The 26,442-nt window shown below is 32.9% G+C and overlaps 1 protein-coding gene and 1 pseudogene across 2 annotated transcripts; both read left to right on the plus strand.

The window, feature by feature from the left end:
• Positions 1–3,234: 3,234 nt before the first annotated feature.
• LOC132600446 (uncharacterized) lies at positions 3,235–6,751 on the plus strand. Of its 2 annotated transcripts, none has more exons than XM_060313621.1 (3): positions 3,235–3,309; positions 4,949–5,387; positions 6,276–6,751. In XM_060313621.1, exon 2 carries the CDS (start codon positions 4,965–4,967, stop codon positions 5,349–5,351), a length of 387 nt encoding a protein of 128 aa, XP_060169604.1. In that variant the 5' UTR covers positions 3,235–3,309; positions 4,949–4,964; the 3' UTR covers positions 5,352–5,387; positions 6,276–6,751. The 2 variants fall into 2 exon arrangements, with proteins under 2 accessions (XP_060169604.1, XP_060169603.1); XM_060313620.1 differs by lacking the exon at positions 3,235–3,309 and adding an exon at positions 3,670–3,816.
• A 5,393-nt stretch (positions 6,752–12,144) lies between these two features.
• Positions 12,145–14,218, plus strand: LOC132599457 (transcription factor bHLH30-like; annotated as a pseudogene).
• Positions 14,219–26,442: the final 12,224 nt, after the last annotated feature.

The following is a 26,442-nucleotide window of genomic DNA, read 5'->3' on the forward strand; positions in this document are numbered from 1 at the left end:
GTCTCTGTAGCTTTGAAAAAACAAGTCTATCCATTTTTTAAATGAATAAGACCCGACTCACCAAAAAAAATTACCACTTGATATTAGAAAAATAAGTCTACTAAAAAAATTGTATAAACTTATTTTATTAAGTTACGTGGTATTTTTTAATCTTTTTAATCCACTCAGTGTCCACATGTACTTTAATTTTTCCTTCAAAACTTTAGTCAAATAACGTCTTATGTAGCAACTTCTAGATTTTCTTTCGTCTTTCTATATCTTTAGCAGCAACCCAAAAGGTCTTCTTTAATCTTCTATGTCCATCTTTACCTAGATCTCCTACCATTAAACTAAATATTTCTCTCAAGCTAACAGTTTTTAACCTTAGAGAAACAAACAAATTTCAACAATCAATTTAAGAACTAAAAATATAAATAAAAAAATGAGAAATCAAATAGCCATACCTTCAACCCGTCTTCTAATTAACCCAAACCTTCGGAACCTCACAATAATTGATACTCTCCAAGTTAAATACGTTTTGGGTGTACAGAATTGAATTTTTGCGTTTATTAATAGTATCAATTACAATTATTATTGTATAACCTTGTGCGTCTTCCAAAGACAAACAATACTACTAAACCCATAAACAATAGCAGTTTTCCTAAAATATGATACTAGCAACACTTAGATATTGTGTGAGTCTTAGTAGAAAATAGAGTAATTGAACAATATGAATCCTTGCAGGTATGCAATACGAATCCTTGCAGGTATGCAATACGAATTCTAAATTTTACAATTTTATCCAACATGAAATTGTCTCCTTAAAAAGTATTTCAATTTTAAAGGGCATAAAAGTCGTTCAATATTTAAAGGATATTTGGTCAACCAACATTTATATTCATGCTTTTAAAATAACATAGATAAAAAAATAAGTTATTAAATAAAATATGAATTAGTATATCTTATTCTAGCATATTTTTTGACAAATTCTATAGGAAGAAGAATACTACCGAAGAATAAAGAAGAAACAAATTGTCAAAGAATTAAGTAGATGCAACCACGAATTCATAAGTCACAACCGTGGAGCTTTAAATGTGGGAGTTACACAAAGACAACACTGGGAGTGATTTTAAAATCCACGGGTATGACCACCATTCTCATACTCACACCCGTCAAGTATTGGCATCAAGAAAGAAGTTACAAAATTTACGGGTGTGACCACCACTTTCATACTCACACCCGTCAAGTGTTGACAACAAGAAAGAAGTTGCAAAATTCACGGGTGTGACCACCACTTTCGTACTCACACCCGTCAAGTGTTGCCATCAAGAGAGAAGTTATAAAGGTCACGGATGTGAGCACTACTTCAAGGAATGCATTCGTAGGGGGAGACTCTACATTTTCCTATAAATAGAAGCATCACTTTGCTTACAAATCATCCAACAATTTACAAGACAATGTGTTAATCTTGGTCTATTTCTCTTTTCTTTCCCTTGTAGTGAAAATATTTCTCCAAGTTTTTCAATATTTCTAGTTTCTTAAATTCATATTTTCTCTTTAACTCCATAATGGAGTAATCTCTTTTTGTTGGGATAGTTGAAGAAATTTGGTGTAATGTTGTATTATCTTATTTTAGTTATTCCTCGTCTTGATATTATTTAAGTGCCATACTTTGTGTTGGAATGATATATTTTGCTAATCATTACCATTACTTAGTATATTTTGTGTTATGATTATAGTTATATTAATTTGTAATTCTAACAAGGAGGGAAATTAACATACTATAATAATAGCATAAAATATATATGTAATAATAATTTTCAGTCATCTATTATTCCACAACTTTGAACTTGTTTCTTTTAATCCTAATTCTCACGGAGAGGTTATTTCAAGTTAGTTCTTAGGTTTAAATCTTTATCTTATTTCTTTCCGTCCTAATTCTCACGGAGGGACAGTCTCAATTAAATTTATTGATTTGAAGGATCTCTATCTTATTTCTTTCAATTCTAATTCTCGCGGAGAGATTGTTTCAAATAAGTTTATTGATTTAAGGACTAATCGCAAGAGATCCTTATTCCTCATAACACAAATAAAGCCTAGGAACTATTTCTACTGTTTTGTGGAATTTACTGAAAAAGATTTTATTGCCAAATCACAAGCACCGTCCACTAATTTTCGACGTCATAGATTTCATTCCACTTTATTGCCAACTTGAAGAAAGGATCACCATCTATATATTATATAGGGGTGTCAATGGGACGGTTCGGTCAGTTATTTTAAAAAAAATTATACCATTCCAATTTTTCGGTTATTTTATTTTGTATAATCAAAATTAGACTTTTTGAGACCGTCCCATCATCTTGATTTTTCTTCGGTATCGGTTCGGTTCGGTTAATTTTCGGTTATTTTAGTTTTAAAGTGTCACCTAAGAATACACCACCGTTAAAATGTAACGTCACAGATTTCCACAAACCTATTTGTAGTACATCATCAAATAAAGCTTCTATTTGTTTCTTATGAAATATTTAATGTAAAAGCTATTAAAGAAACTACACAAAGTAATTAAACTAAAATGTGTTATATCAAGTAGCAAGACAACAACGATGGCATCATCGCAATGTGAATCCTCACAGATCGACTAGGGAGAATAATAACTTACCAAAGACAACAATGTTGAATTGAGCCAAAACAAACATTAGCTTATAGGCCACAAAAATCACAGCTTGAATTTGGTACATGTACATCAAGCAACATAGTAGAGGAGACCAAGAGAGAGGTAAACTTCTGTTAGTGCTAACTATAACCAAAAATGCCTACTTAAATCATCTAAATCTATGACCGTATGACTATGTATATGAGGTATTCTTTTGAAACTAAATCCAATCAACTAAAGGCTCAAAATTTAGTGGCCAAAATTCTTTTTTTATATTTGAAACAGAACTTATAAAATATATTTTATTTATTCAATTTAACATATTTATAATATATAAAATATATTTCATACATGTAAGGCTATTCGGTTCGGTTCGGGAATTTTTTGGTTTTTGTATAAATTAAAAAGACCGCCCTAATCGTTTGGGACGGTTATAAGCTTAAATAAAAATTCACGATTTTATTGAAAAAACACTATAAATCGGTTATGTATGGTTAGGTTCGGTCGGTTTTTCATATTTTTTCGACACCCCTGTATATATATTTACTTGCAACTTTTTTTCATTCCCCTCTTTTAAAAAACCCTCGTTCCTCTTTTCTCTTCTACAACCCTACTCCGAGGAAGAAAAAAATCGAAGCTACATCTGATAACTAACCGTAGATGTATCGATTTCAAAGGTATGGATTGTTTCTCCATTCAATTTTAATTTCCTTATTTTTTTCCATCCTGGGGTTATTAGTACTTTTCTTGTATTTAAAAGTATACTTAGGCAGGATTTAATACAATTTTTTTTTTTTTTTTTTTTAGTGAGGGATGGCTCAGTGGTTAAGCACCTCCACCCACGACCGGTAGGTCCTGGGTTCGAGTCACACTGAAGGGGAAGTGTGGAAACACTATAAATCCTCCTAAAATGGAAGGGAAAAAAGAATACAATTTTTTTTTTAAATTGGTAAAACATGTTGGGCTATTTCAGTGGAATGGGGCTGAGATCATATTTCAGTAGGTTTGGGCTTTAAACAAAACGGAACCCAGCCCACGAGCCCATAGTGAGGACTCATCGTAGCTGCCAATTCCCTTTTTTCTGCAACCCTGACCAAAACAATTGCTCTAAGTCCAAAATTACATCAGCTACTATTCTTAATTCTCAAAAACTCCTTCTTGAGCTTGGAATCAATTCTGAACTGGTAAATCTCTATTCAATTCCTTTTTTTTTTTAAAAAAAAAAAAAACTCATTGACCTTATATGCATTTGATTCAGATAACAAAATTAAAGCTCTGTCTTTTATGAAAAGATTTGGGTAGTAAAGTAGTGATTTTTCTTATTATTGTTTGGTAATTATTTTATGTTGTGTCACTTTTGTGTCATGTGAAAGAGTTAAGATATTTGGAGAGGAAACTAATATTACGAACTGCGTTGTTAATGTGTGATTAAATAACTCGTTGCTAACAGATAGTTAAATAGGATTATTGACGTGTTTTGCTGTTTAGTTAGAGAATTTGTCCGTCGTTAATTTATGTTTTTTCTAGTAGTATCGATCGATCATTATTGCAAGGAACCTTAGTTTTATTTTCCTGATTACCATTGAGAATATTGGTCCAGTAAGAAGTTATTGACATTTCCATACTGGTGTTTCCCTGAACAACTTCGGGGATATAGGTGTATAGTTCTATAGAATTACCCTATTGTCAATTAGACCATTCTGAAAACAGTGGTGATTAGTTCCGTGGCTTTAGCTCCTGCCGATAGATGCTTAAAATATGTATAGATTAAGTTTTTTTTTGTTAGACCCTTGCTACAGCAACTGTAGAGGGAGAAATAGATTTTCAGCTTTGGCTTCGGACAAGGTTTAATGCTTGCATTAGTATTTCAAAATTGCTGCCCCATGAAATCTATAAGTTGTGTGAATTTGCTCGACCTTTCAGTGGTGATGGCGAGCATCTTTGTAGCCTCTAATGTCTATATGCATGGATATTTTGGTCGAAATACGTCTCAGGGGTGGAAACATCATTGCAATCATGTAATAGTAATACACTTTTTTTCCCTTTTGCCTTCTCTTTCCTGGAACCCTTCTGGTAATTGGTTTTCGTTTGGTGTTATTTCTCTTTTCTGAAAGTTTAACTGATGATATAATCCCAATCATGGGAGAAATCTTAATTTAGGATTTAAGTTTACTTGGTATTGGAAAGATCTGGATAGAGCATATGGATTTTTCGTCGTGATTCAAGTTGAAGCTACAGATTTAGAGATCTTGCTTTCTATTTATGGATCATTGACATTAAATTTATGTTATTGCTAATAAATCTCTCTCTTAACAGATCGGATTTTTGAAATATGACATTGATGAAAAGGTACATGTTGAGATTATTCATATCACTGAAGTACATCACAGCAAATGTGGTAGACAGAAACAACGGACGAATAGTTGCCACGTCATCGACGGTCGAACATTCAATGAAACAATCATTGGAGTGCGGTAGAACTTGCAACGCCAAGGCTGCAGCGATCGTAGGAGAAGTGTTGGCAATGCGTCTCAAAGTCGAAGGTCTTGATCAGGGACAAGGAAACGGGATCCATGTCAACGTAAATAAGGAGGTCGAGAAGAAAGGTTTCAAGAATCGCACAAAAGTTTGGGCTATAGTCAATGGACTTAAGAACAATGGAGTGAAACTTATTTTGGATGACAATGAAAATGATAGTTCTCATCCTAGCTTCCGCTAGAATAGTGCGTCGATCCTCCTCTCGCACACCCACAAGGTACAAAAAGTGAATTTTATCTCATCTCTGTAAACAAAAATTTATACTCAATATGTAGTTTACTCTAAAGTTAACATAGTACTCTTGCAAAATTTTGTTACACGATTATTTTTCAGGTCTATTAACTACTACCTCTGTTACAATTTGTTTGTGTTACTTTCCTTTTTATTTTGTTTAAAAAAGAATGCCACTTTCTATATTTAGTAACTCTTTACGCCTAATATCCTACATGGCATATTTAAGACCACAAGATTCAAAGGGCATTTTGGTACATTACACACATCTTAAGTTTAAGACCACAAATTCAAAATTATTCTTGATTTTTTAAAATTTTTTGCTGAGTCAAATTAACAAAGAAATTGAAACGGAGGGAGTATATCATAAGTGAGTCCAATGTACGGACACAGTTTGCAGTTGCCATAAGTTTGTACAGGAGATAGATCATAGATGTTCTGTTCTTATATGGAGGAGAATTTTGCTGTAGCGTCAAAATAAATCTTTTGTCTTAAATCCTTTTCCAAGCATTCTCTTTACATCTTTGATTATATTGAAGCGTTTTAAGTGAGATGCAAGAGGAGCATAGTCATATTTCAGCTCTCATACATGCGAGCATAGTCATATTTCAGCTCTCATACATGCTGCTGTTATGGTAGAGTTGGAGATTTTCTCGTAACACGGCTTCTTTAAAGAGGCAATCTAAGAAATGCTTGTTATCAAAGGCGAGACTTGTGATGAGCTAGATAGTACAAATTTGCATTTCTTAAATCCCTATGAAGCCAATGTCCTTCGAGCAAGTAAAAAAACGATAGGTTCTATTTTGCACTTTCTATATGCTTTATTCCACTAGATACCTTTTGCACTTTTGCTGACTTTAGATCTTACTACCAGAGCTGAAGAAGACGGAGTGATAGTCTAGCCTGGTTGCAGAAGCTAGTGACTCTGGGTAACGTGATGGGAAAGAATGAGATTAACAGGTGTTCAAAATGGTTAGCTTCAAACAGATTTGAGGCTAAACTTGCATCATATTATGCTGGCTTAAGTTGGGAAAAGATTGCATATTATGCAGGGCTTATGTTGGGAAAAGATTGCATATTATGCAGGGCTTATGTTGGGAACATATGGACTTGAAGTCAGGATAGCTCATCTTTCTCTTTTTCATTGTACTATTTAGATCAGTTTGTTCACAGCCTCTATCTGAAGTTCTAGCTTAACAGAACTAAACCAAATTGTTGTATCCAGTTTTATATTGTAAATGATTATTGCAATCAATACGATTGATGAATTCCTGCATAGATTTGGTGTAATAGATCAAGTGTTTATACATGATTCTGGTTAATGTGAGGCTGTCAAGAATTTGAAAATGAGATCCGTTGCAATAGTGCAGGCTAGCCACATTTCATCTGTGTAAGTGAAAAAATACCCATTGTCCTAAGGTTTTACTTGTATAAGTTAAAATTCTAGAGGCTGTTTCTCAGTTACAGGAGTTGAAAAATAGCTAGTTGTGTTTTTTTTTTTTTTTTTTACCCGAAACATCCCAGGAAGAGGTATATTTGTGAATTTGCTCACAAAATGGAAGTAAATCATCAATATTCAACTAAGAGAGTCTTCAGTACACCTTTGACTGTCTTATCAGTTCTTGGTTACCTCCTCTTCTTTGAGGGACCCTTAAAAATCTTGATGTTTATCTTACAAGTAGACTTGGGGTTGTTGACACCCAATTTTGGCCCTCCTTTTTCGTTTAATTAATTTCACTATGCTTCTCAGTCCTGAAATTTCGCCAGAATGAGCTTGGAATATTTTCATTAATTATTACGCTATTTTTCGAGATTTATTTCTCTAAAGTTAAGAATATTTTTTATTTGTTTCTTAAAATTTACCGAACGATCATATTTGTAATTAAAAATAAAAATAAAAAAATTTACTAAACATCATTCTTTACAATTAAACCACTCAGAAATTTACTAAAAATTTACTCAGAAAAAAATCTTCTTTTAACTTTGAGTTTCTTTTTGGCTGTCAAAATCTCTTTTCAAGTTCTCAGCTGAGACAACAAGCTTTCGAGTGGATTCGGAAACTCGACGACGACAATAGCCTCAGTTCGCTGTCACGGAGAAGGTAATCACATTCGTCCTATCTTCGTCTTTAATTTTATTAAAGTAGAAATGTAGTCGTCAAGTGTTTTCTCGTCGTTTGTTTGGTTTGGTTGGCTGGAATGTGTCCTCTCCTCGTTTGTGGTAAATTAGTGTAAGTCGACTATTTTCGTCGAATATGTGTTCAACCCCGTTCGTTGCTCGACCAAAAAGATAATTTTCTTTCTCGTCTTAGCATTGTTCTTCAATTATGTATATTTCCAGTTTTAGGTAGATTAGATTAGCGTTAGTCCTGTTTAATTAAGATGTTTAGTTTCCTCTTAAAATATTTCTTATTTTTGCGATTCTGTTTAGCGTCATGTAATTCAGTTGAGTTTCAATCTCGTTAAATTAGATAACTAAGCTTTCTTTCCCAAAACTCTCCGGAGGGTGCAAAGCACAAATTCATGCTCCTTTGGTTAAAATCATGATTTTCCCTTAGATAATATGACCTGTGGAGTAGACTTGTAGCCATGTGTCTTTAATATTAATAAATGCATTGTTAATTTTGGGGATTCATGAGAATTAAGTTACTTTCAACTTCGTTTGATTTAGGTTCCACAGAATTGTTTATACTTCGTGTAGATTGGTTTGGTTTTTCAATTCTAGTTAAACTAAAATGCTAGCCTTTCTTTTCAAGTTCTTTGTGTATTCCAAATGTCGACTAGTTGTTTGATTCTGTGTTGGTTCCATATGGATCGAGTGGGAGCTTTCTTCTTCTTAAATGGTTATCCTTAAGCTAGATAAGCTAACTTGTTTTTTCCTAACTTCATGATATGTTTTTCTCTTTGGAATCAATATGAGAATGAGTAAAAGAATTGCTAGTGCTTTAGTCCTTTATACTTATTGCTACCATGACTCATTACATGCTAATGAATTAACCATTGCAACTAATTTGGAAAAAAGGCCAAATGTAGCTTGAGAGTAAGCATAGGTTGATCAAAGATTAACAAAAACATGCTAAATATATCCTCTGAAGATTCTGCAGTTGTTAATATCTTGTACAATTAGCCTCTTGTGATCATTTTCTGAATAATTATGGCTGCATATTACACCAGTAAACCTTGCATTTAAGTACTGCTTCACTTAGGATAGTTTCAGCAGTTTTTGTCAAACATTAGTTGGGTTCTAGCCCATGTATTGCTATTGTTTGTTATGGCTTCATTCAAGGAAAACCTGTGAAATAAGGCCATCTGCAAGGATGTGCCTGCTGTTTTGGGTTGGATTGAAGTTTGGAATGGCATTTGGTGCTTATGACGGATGAAAGCTAGGGAAAGTCATGAGATTAGTTTAGCCCCTTTCAATAGCCTGTCATGCCAAGGTTCTAGAAACCTTTGGATCTTGTACGGCATTGGAAATCAAGGGTAGTAACCCCCTAAGTTGCCTTATTCCTTAAACCTTTGCAGACATAGTTGACCACACTTTGAAAGCTGATGCTATATCTGGCTTAGCATTGTTACACCTTGATGTGCTATCCTGCTCACTACATTGTGATGCTGTTATGCTTGTCCTTTGGGGCAGTTGATATTTGTCTTTTCAAGGCTGTTATTAAGTTTGTTCTTGGAGGCTGTTGTTGCTGTTTGTGGTGGCTGCCTGTTGTTGTTACTGGTTACTATAATACGTCATTATATTTATAAGAAACAAAGGCTACACTTGAGAAGAAAAAAATAAATTGTGGCTGCACTTGGCTGCACTTTGCTACAAATTATTACCCTTTTGAAGCAAGACATTGCTGTGAATAGCTAATGCCTTTGAGGGTTTGGTCCATTGTATTTGAATCTGTATTCTAGGACACCTTTGACTTAGAAATATTGTCATTACTGCCTATTGTTATATTTGCCATCTGGGTTGCTTTATTTGGACAATGTTGTACTGTCTTCGAGACCTCTCATATTGATGTCTTTTAGAAGGCTAAACTGCTACCATTTATTGCACTGCTTTGCTGCTATGTTTCTGGCTTGTTGTGGTTACTTATTCCTGCCTTCAAAGGCACACTACCACTGCTCTCAAACTCTGGTTGTTTGCTTCTTGTTTGGCTGAATTGTTGCTGCCATTTGACTATTCACTGCTACATTAATAGCCATCTGCTGTTACATCTTGGTCAAAATAGTTTTCTGCTGGGTTTTAAACCTTCTAAGCTGTTGTTGGGCATGTGTTACTGCTGCTGTTGGCTATTACCTGCTGTGACCAGATGTCATTTAGTGGATCTGTTTATTACACTCTTGGGCCCTTTAAAGGCAGCCTGTTGTTACAGCATTTTCCATTCATGAAATATGTCATGCATTAATTGGTTCCTAAAATATATATATAGTATGTGAAATGTTAGTTTTTTTGTTTTAGACGTTAAGATTTGTTTTTTTTTTAGGCCACTAGGCTTTTGGTCATGCTGTCTTTTCTAAATTATGCCTTTGTCTGCTCATAGTTTAGTTTGAGAGTAGTATTTCATATTGTATTACGTTTGCATCAAATGATTTCTTTTTCATATGTGCTTAACAGTATGTTGTTGTTATGTTTAGGAGTTACCTGAAGATCTATTTGAGTTGTCAACTTTATTGCTAAGCTAATGAAACCATGCTACATTTAGTTCCCTATATTTCACTCTCGTCTATTTTTTGAGGGCTTCATGTTGGTACTGTACGCTTGAAATGCTCGTTAATATATTATATTAGCCAAGTTTAGTTTAACATCAATCTCCTTTTTTCTCAAAACTATCTGTTGCCATACATGCTTTAACTGAATGAAATGTTCAAAATTGGCTACTGATTTTTTTTCAAATAATTGGTTCAACTCTAGTAGTCCTTATATCTTTGAGAAATATTTTGAATGATCCGATCTAACTCTTTAAAGTTGGTTTAAGTTCACGAGTTTGCTAAATATGTCATCTTCTAGTTTTGCGTCTTTGAAGCTCCATTTGTTTAGAAATATGACTACAAGATTCCAGATGAACAGTGGTTACTCTAAATCAGTGGCTGCATTTACTGCTGCATTTTCGCTAAAAGTTGGCTGCCATAAACATGGTATTTTAAGCAAAATTAGAAGTTAAATAATTGCTGTATTTGAGGCCAACGCTGCTGCGTTTTTTGGCCATTTTCTACTGTGTTTTAGGCCATTTTCACCCCATTTTGGGACTGATTTTACTGCTGCGTTTTAGGCCATTTTACAGCCGCGTTTTTGGCAATTCGCTGCTGAACTTTGGGCCTGAACATTGCTGTATTTTCTACCATATAACTGCTGCGTGAGCTGCTGCCTTCGTAAAAATAAAATAAAAAATGAACATATGCTACACTTGATAAATGGTTCTAGTCATATTTTGACGAGTTGCTGAACCTCTGTCAAAAGAACAGATTGTTGTACTTGTGAAAGGTTCACTGATTCGAATATGATACTAAGGTCAAGAGAGCCAACTGAAAAACATGAACAATTCATAGCTTTGTTTCATTTGCCGAGGGACTTAAACCAGTTAAAATTTTTAAGTTCATTTGAATGTTCTTAAGTTTCTTTCCTTAACGCTTGAGAGATTGATACGAGAGAGAAATCCCGTTGAGTAGCTTGTTTGTATTTTATTACCTTGGTTCATAAAGTATGATGTTATCTTTGTGCTTTGCTTTGTTCATCACCTTTAACAGACATGGGAATTTTGACTCCTGGTGTTTTTTTTTAGCATGGTTACTGATTTTACATCATCCCTATCACTCAGTTGTATCATTCAAACATTAAATGATCAGGCTTCTAATCCTTTCTTCTCTTTTGTTTTCTTTGCATATGCACTCCGGAGAAACATTTGGAGTTATGGCATGACTCTATTTTTGCCTGGAATTAGAGAGCAACCTGTGGCAGCTCGTTGGCTCACATTAGGCAGTCCTTAGCCTTCGTCTTGAGTCTCCGTTCCTCTTTCCTCTCTTAAAATTTTATATCTTTTGTATTACTATATGCTATCCGCCCTTTGACTAATATCTTTTATGGGTTTGTATTTGTAGTATGTTGTTTCTTGCTTGTTTGTGGACTCGTGAATGGCCGAGCCTTGTCATTGGCCACTTTTCCTTAGATATAAATCTTGTTTTAAGGATAGCTTAGGACAAAGAAGTGACAAACGCCCCTTTAACTTTGTGTATTTCACAGGTTGTAAACATTTTCTAACTAATAGATAAGGCTGATTTTTTTTTCTTTTCTTTAAAAGTTAATTAACGTTTCTATTTAAATCCGTTTTAACAAAAATTAGCGATCTAAATAGGGGTTTTAAAAGGGTAAGATGTATATTTCATGGACAATCATTTTTATTTAATGCTAACATATGGAGTAGGTCAAATTCTTTGAGTTTAATTAAGAACTTCATATTAGGCTTATGTATAGTGGCCAAGTTATTTTACAAGAAGTACAAGGTACGTACTTATTTTAATACACATATACTATCTTATTTTTTTTTAATCAATCTTTTCATTATGCGTGTACTTACCTATATCACGGTATTTATACATATTATTATATTTTTCATGGCTATTTCTAAAAGTATACCTTTTACACTATATTTTCTTTTATACGATAAATATACTTCATGTGTATATTATTTTCTCATAAAAAAATATACATTTTCATACTCTACATTATATATACTGTCCTTATATACAACAATCATATTATACCTCATCTTCTAAAATATACATACGTACTCTTTTGAAAATAATATATATATTCCTATTACATATAATTTTACATCTTATCTTAATTGCTTTCCTTTATTACGGGTGTACCAACATACTATATTTCATACGCGCATACCATACCTGTATTATCTTATTTTTTAATTCCCTTAGTCGTATTTTCATTATATGTACACATATAGTACTAACATGGCATCAATAACTGTTTTTTTTTTTTTTTTATTACCCATGATATACATATCACGTATATACGTTATTATATATATATACATATCCTCTTATCCTATATTATACATACCACTCTTATATGAAATAAATGTCATACATATTTTTCTCATGCACACATTAGCATTAACTACTTCCTTTATATATATACATTTACTCATATAGTTACAATTACATTTAAAAAAACCCTTTTTTTTATTTCAAATAGTTTTGAGAGAGTAGTTTCTTTTCCGCAGTTCTTTAAATAGGTGATAATAAATAATAAATAATCCCCCTCTAGTGTTAATTAAACAAAGTTTAAAGACTGTCTTCGGATAGGCTCTGAGGGATGCCTAATACCTTCCCCTCGGAGTAAATAAAACCCTTACCTAGAATCTCACAGGTTTCAAAGATTAAAAAAAACGGAGTTTACATTTTTACAATTGGTTTCCTAATATTTCCTAAAATTAGGTGGCGATTCTGAAAATTTACAAAACCAGAGGAAACATAGTCATAAGTTGTGAACTAGTTTTAATCCGTTAAAAATAGGGCATGACAGGGGTTACCACAAATTCTCAATAGTGTTTGAATTCAAGAAAAATCTCTATGTTATTACATATTTTCTTGTTCAGAAACTTTGCCAATAACAAAAATTTAGCTTTTTTTTAGTGATGGAAATAAGCAAACCAAGTCCAAGAATCTCTGTTTGGTCATCACTAACAAACCGTCCACCTGGTTTACTTCTTTAACAACAAAAGCTGTGTAAATTGGTGTTTTTTTGCTCCAAAAAAAGATGGAATTTTTCAATTCTTTTAATGGATTTAAGGAGGACTATATGGGGTTTCAAGGTATAATGGGAAATGGTTCAACTTCATCTTCATCATTGATTTTGGATAATGAAAGAGGAGAGCTTGTTAAGGCTTTGGTTAAACCAGGACAAAAAGGGGTTAATCCAGAAAAAGCATTGATTGCATTGAAGAATGTCATAGTGAAGCTGAAAGGAGGCGGAGAGAAAGAATTAATGGTCATTTGGGTACTCTTAGGAACCTTATACCTGGTACTAATAAGATGGACAAGGCCGATTTACCTGCCAAAGTCATCGACCACATAAAAGAATTGAGAGTGAATGCAGCAGAAGCTACAAAAGGTGTTCTAGTTCCAACAGACATCGATGAAGTAAAAGTTGAACAACAAGCAGAGGGATCTGACGGAGCCACTTAAGGCATCTTTGTGCTGTGACTATAAGCACGAGCTTGTTTCTGATCTGGGCAGAGATGGCTACATTGGTTAGCGTTTTCGTGGTTACTGAGGGCAATGAAGGGAATATTGAGGATACTGAAAGGTGCCAGCTTCTTGTAACTTCTGTTCGTCAGGCTTTGAGGTCAGTGCTTGATAAATTTTATGCATTTGAGGAGTTCTCTTCGAGAAGTACGTTATCAAGCCAGAGACGAAGAGTTTCACTCCTCAATTCTTCGACCTCATCTTCTTTAGGGGATTTCTGGTGAATAATGTGTCTTATTTACTGCTTTTCTTGACCAACTATATAATGATGTAGTGATCACAGGTTAACCGCATATGTATTAGCATACATATCCTCTCTGATAAAGCGGATGTGCATGCTATACATATGCCTGCCTTTGTAAATGGAAATTGTGTTGCAACCAGTAAAAATATAAGAATATTATTCCGATGTAATCCATGATTATAGTTCCTTGTCTTTTCTGACGTTGCTGGACAGAAAATTTATATACAAATGTTGCACATTCCTTAAAAAAAAACAAAAAAAAACTAAGAGAAGTCTTCCTTCTCCCCTGGTATAAAATAAACATGGTGAGATATAGAGCTTTTTTATTGTTGTTAATTTAAAGACTTGTAGTAGAGGATGCAACTGAAAGAAGCAAATCTCAGCCAAAATTTGAAAGAGTTCTGAAATTTCGTTTTTTCAATTTCGTTTTCTTTCCTTTTTGGTTCTTCTGATATAATGACGGGCTGGTGTTCAAAAGTGAAATCAAATTTTGTCCAACCCAAGGCCTTATTCAGATTAGGCCCATTTCTCAAAGAATCAGAACGGTAAGGTGATTGCTTATGCTTCACGTCAGTTGAAGAAGCATGAGAAGAATCATCCGACTCATGACTTGGAGTTAGTTGCTGTGGTATTTGCTTTAAAAATTTGGTGTCATTATCTGTATGGTGAGCATTGTGATGTTTTTACTGATCATAAGAGTCTACAATATATCTTCAAGCAGAGAGAATTGAACCTCAAGCAGAGGAGGTTGTTGGAGTTGTTAAAAGACTACGACTTGAATATTCTGTATTATCCTGGTAAGGCTAATGTGGTTGCTGATGCTTTGAGTAGGAAATCTATGGGCACGTTGGCTTATTTGCTTGCTCATGACATGCCCATGGGGAAGGAGATTCGAAGGCTTGCCATTCTTGGGGTTAGGCTTGATGAAACTGAAGATAGAGAGTTTGTGGGAATCACTCCATCACGGTCTGACATTGTAGAAAGGATTAAATCCAAGCAATATGATGATGAACTTTTGGCAAAGCTAAGAGATGGAGTGGAAAGGGGTGAGTACACTTCCTTTACTGTGGGTACTGGTGATAGCGTTCTACCGTTGCAAGGACGATTGTGTTTTCCTGATTTTGATGGTCTTCGACAAGAATTAATGATGAAAGCTCATAGTTCCAAGTATTCGGTTCATCCGGGATCCACCAAAATGTATAAGGATTTGAAACAACACTACTGGTGGAAGAGCATGAAGGTTGATATTTCTAACTTTGTGGCTAAGTGTTTGAACTGTCAACAGGTGAAGGCTGAACATCAAAGGCCTGGAGATAGAAACATTTTTTTGCAGGCATTGTCCTTCAAAGGCGCTGGTCTTTAATTTTTGTCCCTCAAATTGCTGGTCTTTAATTTTTGTCTTTCACTTAAAAAAGTAGCTGAAAATACCTCGAGGTTTTCGATTCGAACCCCCGCTCAGTAAAAAAAAATAAAAAAAATTCGCAAGGCAAGGCTTCGCAAAATTCTGCCTTAAGGCAAAAGTTTGCCTTAAGTCATTTTTTTTTTTTTATTTTTTTTTTATTTTTTTTTTACAATTCTACAAAAGTTAGGCCTTGCACAAATAGGCCTAATTTGCTACTAAAAGGCAGATTTTTTTTTTCACTGAGCTGGAATTAGTACACAGAGGGATAAAAATTAAAGACCACCTTGAATAAGGAAAATCATGCAAAATAGAAATGAACCTTCAGTCCTGCACTAAGCCCATCGGGCCTAAAAATCACAATCTACATACAGAAGGTAAGGTTAAACCTTAAGCTAGAAATTATCAAGCTACAATATTAAAAAAATGACTTAAAGTATATAATTGAATATGTAATTTTTTTACAGTGTTGCAATTTAAACCGTTATAATAGGTTATCAATTAATTTTTTCAAATTGACATATCAGACTTGTCTTGAAAAGTTGCTTGATGATATAAATATTTTTTACGACGTTACTATATAGAACATAAACTCTAAATAAAAATGTAGGTTGCTTACTCATTGTGTTTAGACTTATAATCACTTGTGACACTCTATTCGAGTTTTGTGGAGTAGTGACCCTTAGTCATTTAGCTTATATAAGTACAAGTTTGATACTTTGATTCGAAACTGAAAGTTTTGAGGAAAATAAACACTTAACATCATTATTTTGGCAGTTGAGTCGCGTAATAAAACCTGGCCATTCAGAAAAAAGAAAATATTGTTTGTAAAAACATTTTTAAATCATAATGGCTTTACATCTGGTTGGACTTATTTCACAGCGAAAATAATTAATCATATAAATGGCGTTTAGCTCTAAATATTGAAAGTAATTAATTAACATTAGTTGCTAAGAAAACACTTTTAAGTGTTTAATTAGAGATCTTGAGTTCGAGTTTTGAGAATAAAAGAAGTTCTGATAACAGAAGTTAATATATCTAGCCCCAAACGATGTCAAGGAATACAGTATATCTAGCCCCAAACGATGTCAAGGAATACAGCTTCATCGAGAAACTTTTACTAGATATACACACAGTCATACACACACATTGATATAAACAAAATTAACAGCTTGTTTGGATGATTGTTACCTATTTATTGTATTGTGTTGTTCGTTTAAATATAATATTTGTTTTGATTTTTTCTTAAATTTTAATGTATCGTATCGTTAAATCTATCGTTATGTAATGATGAAAAGTCTCATTTTATGTAACGACCGATTTGGTGTTATCGCGTCGTTACCTTAGCCTTTTCATTTTCATTATCTCAAAATTTTATTCTATCATTTACCCTACCTTTTTATGGTAGCTCTATCCCGTACTCTACTTTTCTTATAGGTTTATCCTTCAAATCGCTGATGTATGAGATGTAACGACGAGAAACGATACAATCTATCCAAACGTTGTGTTAATCAAAACAATACAATTCGATACAATACAACACATTACAATACGATAACAATATATAACAACCATCTAAACAAAGTATAAATATAGAAATGATATCACTTATTTCTTCAAATATTGACACCAATTACGAAACAATCATAAAAATCTCATGGGACATTGCATTTTGATACCTCCTTTAACATGTACCCGCCTTTTAAATCCTTTTATACATCCACATCAGACATGTGGTATCTAAAGTTAAACTTGACAAAACACAAATACCAGGCATTATGTTTGAAGTTACATATGGCTGAAGTTCAAGCAAAAATGGTTGGACTTCAGTCATATTTGTTTGACTTCAGCCATTTCTGTACGAAGTTCATGCACATATGAGTGAAATTCAAGCAAAAATAACTGAAGTCAAGCAAAAATAATTGAACTTTAGTCATATATGACTGAAATTCAGGCAAATATGACTGAAGTGAGACAAAAATGACTGCACTTATGTCATGCATTTAAACTTCAGCTATATGGAACTTCAGCTAATGTTTGAAGTTGTCATGAAGTGGATACACGTGCAAAAATTTTTTGTGTATGTCGAAATTGAGTATCGGTGCACTTTACCCAAAAAACTTGCATACACCACCAGCTGATAGGGAGTTCTTTAATGGGTCTTACACGATCGGAATTTGGATTAATCGGAAGGTCAGAACCCTAAAATATGTGCGGGACACTGAATGAGAAATGAGAAATCAAAAGAAGTTGTGGACTTCTCCTTGTGTTTTGGTACTGGAAACGCGTTTATTTTGAAGTACTTCACTCATCCTAAGTCCTCTTAGATGGCTAGCTATTTGATTCATGATTGAATGGCAACACCACAGACCCTACAGCAACTTTTGTATAGTACCCATTTTCAACAATGAAAGTTGTGAATGTGGGGGAAACTACATTTTCAATAATGAAAGTTGTAAATGTGGGGGAAACTACATTTTCAACATTGAGGTGGACAATAAATCATGCATGTAAGACTAAAATGCTACTCAAGTCAATTGATATCAATTTTGTCTTTTCAGCTTCTATCAGTTACTACTACATCTTTTTGAAAACCTTATCCATCCATTTTAAATGCTCAAGTTGTCAATTATTTGATTCATCATCAACCATGACACAAGAAGTTCGTTAAAAAGACATTACATAAACGGAAGATTTAAAATATCAAGGGGTGAAAAAGACATTACATAAGATAAGAGGAAGAATGTCTATTATTTAAAGTTGAGCGGAGAGTTTGATTTTTATAACAAAGTTGTGGAGTGTAAATGATTTTCACCCTATTTGGAACCCGAACCAATATGATTTTTGAGTTTAAATATAATAAACATTTAGCAATGACGGTAGAAAATAGCCACTATCATAAAGTTTCAAATCCCATAAATATGAAAATAAAATTTTATGAAAGTTATTATTTTAAAAAGATTGAATCGAAAAGTATGGAATTTGAAAGAATGGCTCGTTTAACAATTGTATAATTAGCACATTTTTACTCATCACATGCTTTTACCTTACTCATCACCTGCTTTTACCTTTGGGAAACTTTTTCTTTGCTATCCTTTTTCTTTTCTTCCCTCTTTTCCTTTTTTTTTTTTCCTTCTTTTCTTCTCTTTTTCTTCTCTTTGTAAAGGTGACTTTAGGATAATTGAGAGGCTCATAATTTTTCATGCCTTTTCATGCTTGCCTTCAAATCTTCATTATTCAAATACTATGATTTCCTTCCAAATCTTGAAAATAAAGAAAGCACACATGGGCCTGGCCTCAAGTAATCATCACGTCTAAAAATGCAAAGCCCCACATTCATACTCCACATGGCTATGGAATCTAATCAAAGTATACCATCTTTGAATTGAAATGTCCAAGTACTGAGGGTGCGTTTCATTTTTCAATTTTCTTATATTTGATAGGTAGATATTTTATATTTCATTTTTAGAAAAATAAGTTTATGAAAAATTAGAAAAATGATTTCAATTGTGAAAGTAAAGAAAACAAGTATATCAGTGCCATTCTACACTAATTGTCTCTTACCCCCACTCCTTTCTCACTCCCACCCTCACACTCCATCCCGCACCCCCGACACCCACCTCCTCACCCATAGTATCTGTCTAAATTATATACTATGAAATATTTTGGGATAATATTTTCTTGCTTATCAAACACTAAAATATAAGTAAGAACACTATTTATTGTTTAAGAATATATTTTTTGAAAAACAATTTTCTCATACCAAGCACACCTTAAATGGAGTACATTTTTTAAAATGAACTAAAAGGACACCCCTTCATTACTTTCTTTTTCTAGTCATCTGCAAAAGAGATTGATTGGATTTGGAGGTTGTTCCATGAAGATTTGTTATATTAAATAATTAGCTTGGAAAGTACCAACCAAGTGAAGTATAAGTTTTGAGTTGGTAGAATATTCATGGCATTTGTTTTTATTCACCCAACTCATCATAAGAATGTAGTTCGCCCAACTAAAAAAGGAATATACAAAATATAGTTACATGAAAATATCAAATTAAGCTCTTATTTGAGCATCTTACCCCGTGGGGTGCTCGAAATGCAAAAGTTTTTTTTTTTTTCTTTTTGTTTGCAAATGCACAAGTTCAATTTTACCGGTTTATTATATAGTATCGTGTTTATCATCGAAGAATACGGAGATGAAATTCTTTTATCTTTAATCAAAATTTCAAGTTACGTGCTTGCATAATGAAGTTTTCTTCGATATGGAGCGTTAATGAAACCTCACAATGAGAATTTTTACTGTTCAAATTAGGCTTGTGCACGAATCGGTTTGATTCGGTTTTGGCCATCATCGAGTTGAAATTTCGAATTTCAACTCTCTAATATTCTCAACCATGCTCAATCCATTCTAGGTTCAATTTGATTTGTTTTTTATTATTTCAATTCGGTTACATAAATCGATTTGTTCGAAATTTAACCAAGCAACTATTTTCGGTTCAATTTTAGAGCAAATATAATCGAAAGCAATAAGATCCTAAGTTTGCAATCTTATAACCAAGACATTAACCAAGAAAAATCAATAAACTTGCAAGCATAATGACATATAAATAGCAAACAATAGCATGACAAGTTGAGAATAGAAGACGTGTATTAGGATTTAGGAGCCCCTGAGAGAGTGAGTTTGAGAAGAGAAGAATGAAGACAGCACTGAAAGAGAGTGAGTGTATTTCTATATTAGAATATTACGTCTAGGAAATAGTGGGATTTGGGCCTGAGGGAAAAAATATAAAGTATTAACTATTAAGCGCATTAGAGTTAGACTATTAGTCATTAGTGATATATACCAAATTCTGTTCGTTCGGTTTATAAATGAATCCAATCGTTTTCCAACTGAGAAATCATAATATTTGACAATTGAATTTGTAAGCCAAAATTGAATTGTATTATCCGAATTGGTTAGAATCGGTTTGAAAATTTGGATTGAATCGATTTGTGCACGGGCCTAGTTCAAATTCGAATAAGTCTCATTAATGATATTTACGTTTCCCCTATTCAATTGAAAAAAAAATCTCAAACCAAACTCTTCAAAAAAAAAATATGACAAATAGGTACTAAAATCAGAATTGTTGCTTTATCATAAATTACTTATATATGGTCCATTTGGTAGGTACTTATTTATTTATTTATTTTGTACATATTGGAAGGTACTTATTTAATGTTTTGAGAAAAGGAGAGAGAGAACTTTGCATGGCACTGATATTTGTAAGGTGTATGATGATGATCATCATATAATGTCATGTGACACATCATGAAGGATACGTCTTTCCTACTAGGCTGCCACTACTACTACGTTATTATCGTACTGCATACAACGTGGGACAATGGATGGGCTCATCGATATTTAGCTTAGTAAAGTAGTAGTGGTTCTATCATTGTCATCATCTTTTTTTATTGGGTTAATGCCTACGCGCCCCCTAAATTTGTTCTTTTTTCTTTTACATTTTGATATCTGTTTATATTGAACACCTGACATTGTTATCAATTATATCTATTAAACTACTCAAATTTAATTTTTATTAAAAGCAGAAATTAAATTGGAGAAATGAAAGTGGAGTAATATTTTAGACATGTGATAAGCTATTCTTTAGGTCATGAATATGTCGGTTCTGTTCTTCCATTACCAGCTTAATTAAGAGCTACTTTTTTCCCCCTCTTAATTGTTGCTAATCTTAGCCAAAAGAAGGTATAATTAAACTAGAATATATATTAGCATGTTGCTACATTGAAGATGAAATACTATGTAAGTCGGATTGTGTTCTGATAGACACATTTGAGGACGAGTTTAGGGGTTCAATAGGAACAATACTTAGTTGAGGTGCCAAAATGAAAAAAAGGAGCAAGTTTAGGGGGCCGCATATGCATTAAGCATTTTTTATTTTTTACCCGATGTCCTCATAAATTGAATTCAAATTTGTGCCGGAAAGTCTCATATTGGGAGGTAAAATGCTTTTAAACAAAGGCGATTCTGTACTAAAAAAAACTCAAATTCGAGACTTCTAATTAAAAACGAAACAATATTTAACACTTCACAACAAGTCTCGTTGGCCATCGTTGTCATCACCACCTTCACACAAAATAAAAGGCAAAAAACAAAGATATCCTATTAAATTGACACTATTATATATTGTGTTTGAATCAGAAAATATAAATAAGATATATTTTGGATCGTAAAATTTATTGTATATCCTTAGAGAATTAACCTAATTCCCTCACAATATTTAAGTAAAGAATTATTTTCTCTCATAATAGAAGGAAATTAACTTGTTGGAATAGAGATACTTAAATTCCAACACACCTGTTGGCCGTCAATATGGCAACAAATCATACGAATAGATGAAAAAAATGTATGAGGCAAGACCTTTGTATCTATAGAAAATGAACAAGTGTTTCTTTATGGAAAAAGGGTGGAATAAAATGAAAAAAGATTTATTTGTTCCAAAGATCAATCAATCGTATCAGGTCATTTCATTACGAGAAGAATTGCCTTCTTTACACTCTTTAAGCTAGTGTAGAAGTATTTTTCTAGTTATACCAACAAAACTCTTCTCTTTTCTCCAAATTGGCACCAACATTTAGATATACCTTTTAGATTGGCACCAACACATTAACTCTGGTAGGAAACAAAGAGTTTGACACGAGCATGGTTTCATGGACAGTAAAAGCTTACCTGTATCGAATGTTTATATTAGGTTAATTTAACTTATTATAGTTACTGATTTAATAAAGTGAAAATATAAATTAATTAATCATGATTAAGTATTAGAAGTATATATACAAACACATTTATGAATCTATTGCTTTAGTGTAAAGCGTCGGACGTTGAGATTTTAAAATTTGATATGAAATATAGGATTGTGTTTACCTAATATTTGATGATTGTATTAACTAATATCAATTAAAAAAAGTTACGAAATCACATCTTGAATAACTTTTTTTTAGAGGTATTAAATAAATTTTCTCAAACTTAATGTAACTTTCAATTTTTCAAGAAAATACTATTTCAATAAAAAGGAAATATTAGGCGTTCCAAAAGTAGATTAGGACGTAAATGTCCGACTTAAGATTAATAAAAAAGCTTGATTCTTTCCTAGGCCGACATAATTATTCTCCTGCCGACCTCCCATATTCAAGGCTGACCAAATTTCATCTAATGTACAGTCAATGTTATAATTACTAAACAGAAATCTCAATTATTAACGTAAGTGACTGTTACTTTCATCATGTATGATATCTCGTCTTTTCTGTTTTTATTTTTAGTTTGTTTTTAGAAATTTTCAATTTATTTTTGAGGATGTTAATAAACTTTTTTTTTTCAGGATGACAATGAATGACGAGAGTTGAATTCATAAAGTTTGTTTCAATATAACGATTTTATGTTCAGGTGCTTGGTTGTATGCCATCTCGATATTTATGATTTTAATTAAGTCTAATTAGCTCAACCAGAAAAAGATTAATTAACTTAAATGCTTACATTAATGAGTGCATTGAATAGGGCAATTTGCACGATTTCCCTTCTTTAGGGGTGGCCTTTTATTTTTGCCCCTTAAATTGTCACTCTTTAATTTTTACTCTTCATCTAAAATACACCGATATTGCTGATAATTGATTGAGACAAAAGTGTAAATGCACGAGCATTACAATTGAATTCATTAACAACAACTTTGAGTGGAGTCTGCTGTACGGTGATGAGTCATTTATTAAAATGGAGAGGTACACTTAGCCTTATGGTTAGTAGGCAGTAGGCACAAGCAAAAGGTTGCAAGTACAAGAAAGGTGGGTGTCAATGCCATAGCCTATATAGGCTGCAATTTACAGAGTGTCAATTGCCTTCAAAACTTTCTTTATGTCTCTGTCTACTTGGCCTCTCATTCTTTATCACTATTCCACTTTTTTTGCGCCGTACGCAATGGGGCAAACACCCAGGCTTGATTTTCTTAGTAGATGTTTGTGTATATAAATTTTAAGAAAGAATAATATTCGACAAAAAGCTAAAAAGTTATGTTTGGTGGGCGGAGGTACCCAACATCTCTTTACAGAAAAATTACATTATATAGATAAATAGGCATGTATATCAGTGTTGATATTCTTTTAATACAAACTAAAGATTTAGTACAGTGATTAAGGGATTACAGAAATTCTCTAAGGTCGTGTGTTTGAACCTGGGCAGCGACATATCTATATTTTTTTATACTCCTTAATATCAATACTGGCTCCACCACAATATTTCATACTAAAAAAAAAAGGCAAATCATTGAAAAATGGTCAAAATTTTGTTTTCAAACTTGAAACTCAGTTTTACTAAGAATACCAAAAAATTTATCGAATGTATACCCAAACACAGTTTTGATTTTTTTTTTTTCTCTTCTTAAAAAAGGAGAAAGAACAGTACAAGCAGGCCCTTAATTACTTACTGAATTTGGTTTGCATCTCAATTAAAGAATCCACTAAAATAGCCATTCTGTTATAAAATATATATATATAAATGTCCATATAGTCTAGGTTTTTCACATGTCCTAAATAAGAGTAGGTACATGTACATTTGGTGGCATGTATGAAATGAAGAAAATGAAGCAACACAAGTTTGATTTTAACTCTTGGTGTTGTCATTGATGACTTCATCAAGAGATTTACCATCTCTATAAATAGATGGTTAAGTTCTCAATTTGTTACGAGATATCAACAAGAAGTGAAATACAATCTCTCCCTCCTTTCTACAAAGTTATTAGTTTGCTTCTCTTGTTTATTTCCAATTATATAGTTTTATAACACGTTATCAGCACGAGTCTCTAATCTTTTATTTGAGTTTAGCCCATATCGGTACTACCGTCTTTGTGTCATCCATGCCTTACAGAAAATCAAGGTATTGTCCTACCCATCTAAAATAATATACTTATGTAGAAGTTTTTGTTATTTAAGGGGTTGCAATTATAAATCATCCGGGAAACGGTTCACGACGGTGTATGTAATCAAGTATTGTTTGCAATTCTTCATGAGGTTTGGATATCTAGTAAGTTATACTTGTATCTTATAATAAAAACAGTTTCCATCACAGGTAAAGTGATTTGAGCCTTTTTGCTTATTATTGTTGGTTTAATATTTTTAATTCACTTCTAATGTTACATGCTATGTTTATATATGCGTATATCGTGATTAATTTGGTACTTGTTTTTAGAATGATCCCAGAAGTGACATTCATACTTCACAAGTCTAAAGTATCACTAAATTTATTTATATTTATGGATCACGATCATTGGAAGTGATGATTCATATATAGGCCTCCATATTGTGATTTATATTGAAAATATGTTAGAGAAAAATCTCTACATTATATGCATATCTCGATTTGCTCCTGAACTAGCAATATCTTAAAAGAAATTTTAAGCTATCACAATTTGATATGCTTAAGGCCTGCTCGTTCAGATGATTGTGTTCCATTTTTGAAGAATGAGAACTTTTGATATAAGCTATAAATATAGATCCATTCCCTGAAGTGAATGCGATAATATGTAGTAAAACCTATAAATATAAAACGTGCATTTGATTGTGAAAATATCATGATCCATCTCCAGAAGAGATAATTATTTATTTACAAGTATCATGACACTAGCAATGTCCAAATAATATCTGATTATGATAAATAAATTGAAGTCTCTTGAAGATGTTATATATGATAATACCATTCATCGTAGATCGTAATTGGTACGATCGGAATACTGTAGTAGACCTGAAGTTTACTATAATAAAAAATGGTTATCATATTGAGACTACAAATGATCGGAATATTAAATATCTTCAAGTTACTATGGGTAAGAAATACACAAGGGAAATGTTACCCGAGCATGATGAGATCACATATCACGATAAACCAGAAGTTTATTGATATACAATTTCATGCAATACTAAACCAGAAGTTTATTAAAAGAAATAGCACTCGTCATAGTAAACTTGAAGTTTACTGGTACAGATAATTTTATCAGTTGACAAGACCATTTTGATCGTCCTGATTTAAATCTGATGTGCTAATTGAGTATTAAAAACATATTGAAGAACTAGAAGATTCTTTAAGAATTTGTTTGTGTTGCTAGTTCTCATGATAAGTTGATTACACCAGCTAATGTTGGGACTGAATCCCCAAAATTCTGAAAAATATAAAAGGTGAATGTGGGCCCCTTCACCTGTAATGTAATGTCTTAAATAGATGCATCTATGAGACGGTCTCATGTATGTTTATTGTCAACTGGCAGTTTGACATTTACGAAGTTGCTTGCTCAAAATGATTGAGTTGGAAGCACAATTTTCAGAATATGTAATCAAGACAATCATCTTGATAATGCTGGTTTATATCTAAGTTGGTTTGGCATTAGATGCCTCCATAATACAGTCAAACCATTGCTTATGAGAACAGAGTTTCAGATGTTGGTCTGAGATATGATATATTGCATACAACAACACTTGTGGGCTTCAGATCAATAAATTTTGATAAATTCTCCCCTCATATTTGGTTCAGGGTCAGGAACTAGATATTTTCATCTTTTAGCATTTGATGTGCGGTACATGATTAATGGATATACCATGATGCACACAAATGAATTTTTCCAAAGACAATGGGGACATATGTCACTAAAATAAATGGGAGAGAATAAGCAGCTAAGAAATATGTTGTGAATTATCATCAGTATGATCCTCAGATAATTCAAGTCAAATGCTGGAAGCATTTGCTGACCCAACTATTTCATATTTCATCTGCAAAATGCTCCTAATGTCCCTGAAGGACAGAGTCTACAACATGCATGGAGCATGGTAGACCAATCGGTTCCAAATATAATAATCCTTGAAAAAAGGGAGGAGCAAATGATCATAATAAGGAGGCAAAGTGCTCTTGAAGAGCCGACGACATAACACTTCATGAAACCTTATGCGAGGTTCAGGTACCTGAAAATAATGAAGTGATGAGATTTCAGTAAGTTATGTCGAATTGCGAACCGATACAACATGATATCTTGTCGACAATATTTTGATACAATATAGCGCAATATTGTAAAAGATTGTGAGAATCTAAATTCTACGTCTATTAAAGCATG

Source organism: Lycium barbarum, chromosome 6 (assembly GCF_019175385.1).
Source record: "Lycium barbarum isolate Lr01 chromosome 6, ASM1917538v2, whole genome shotgun sequence".
Classification (NCBI taxonomy): domain Eukaryota; kingdom Viridiplantae; phylum Streptophyta; class Magnoliopsida; order Solanales; family Solanaceae; genus Lycium; species Lycium barbarum.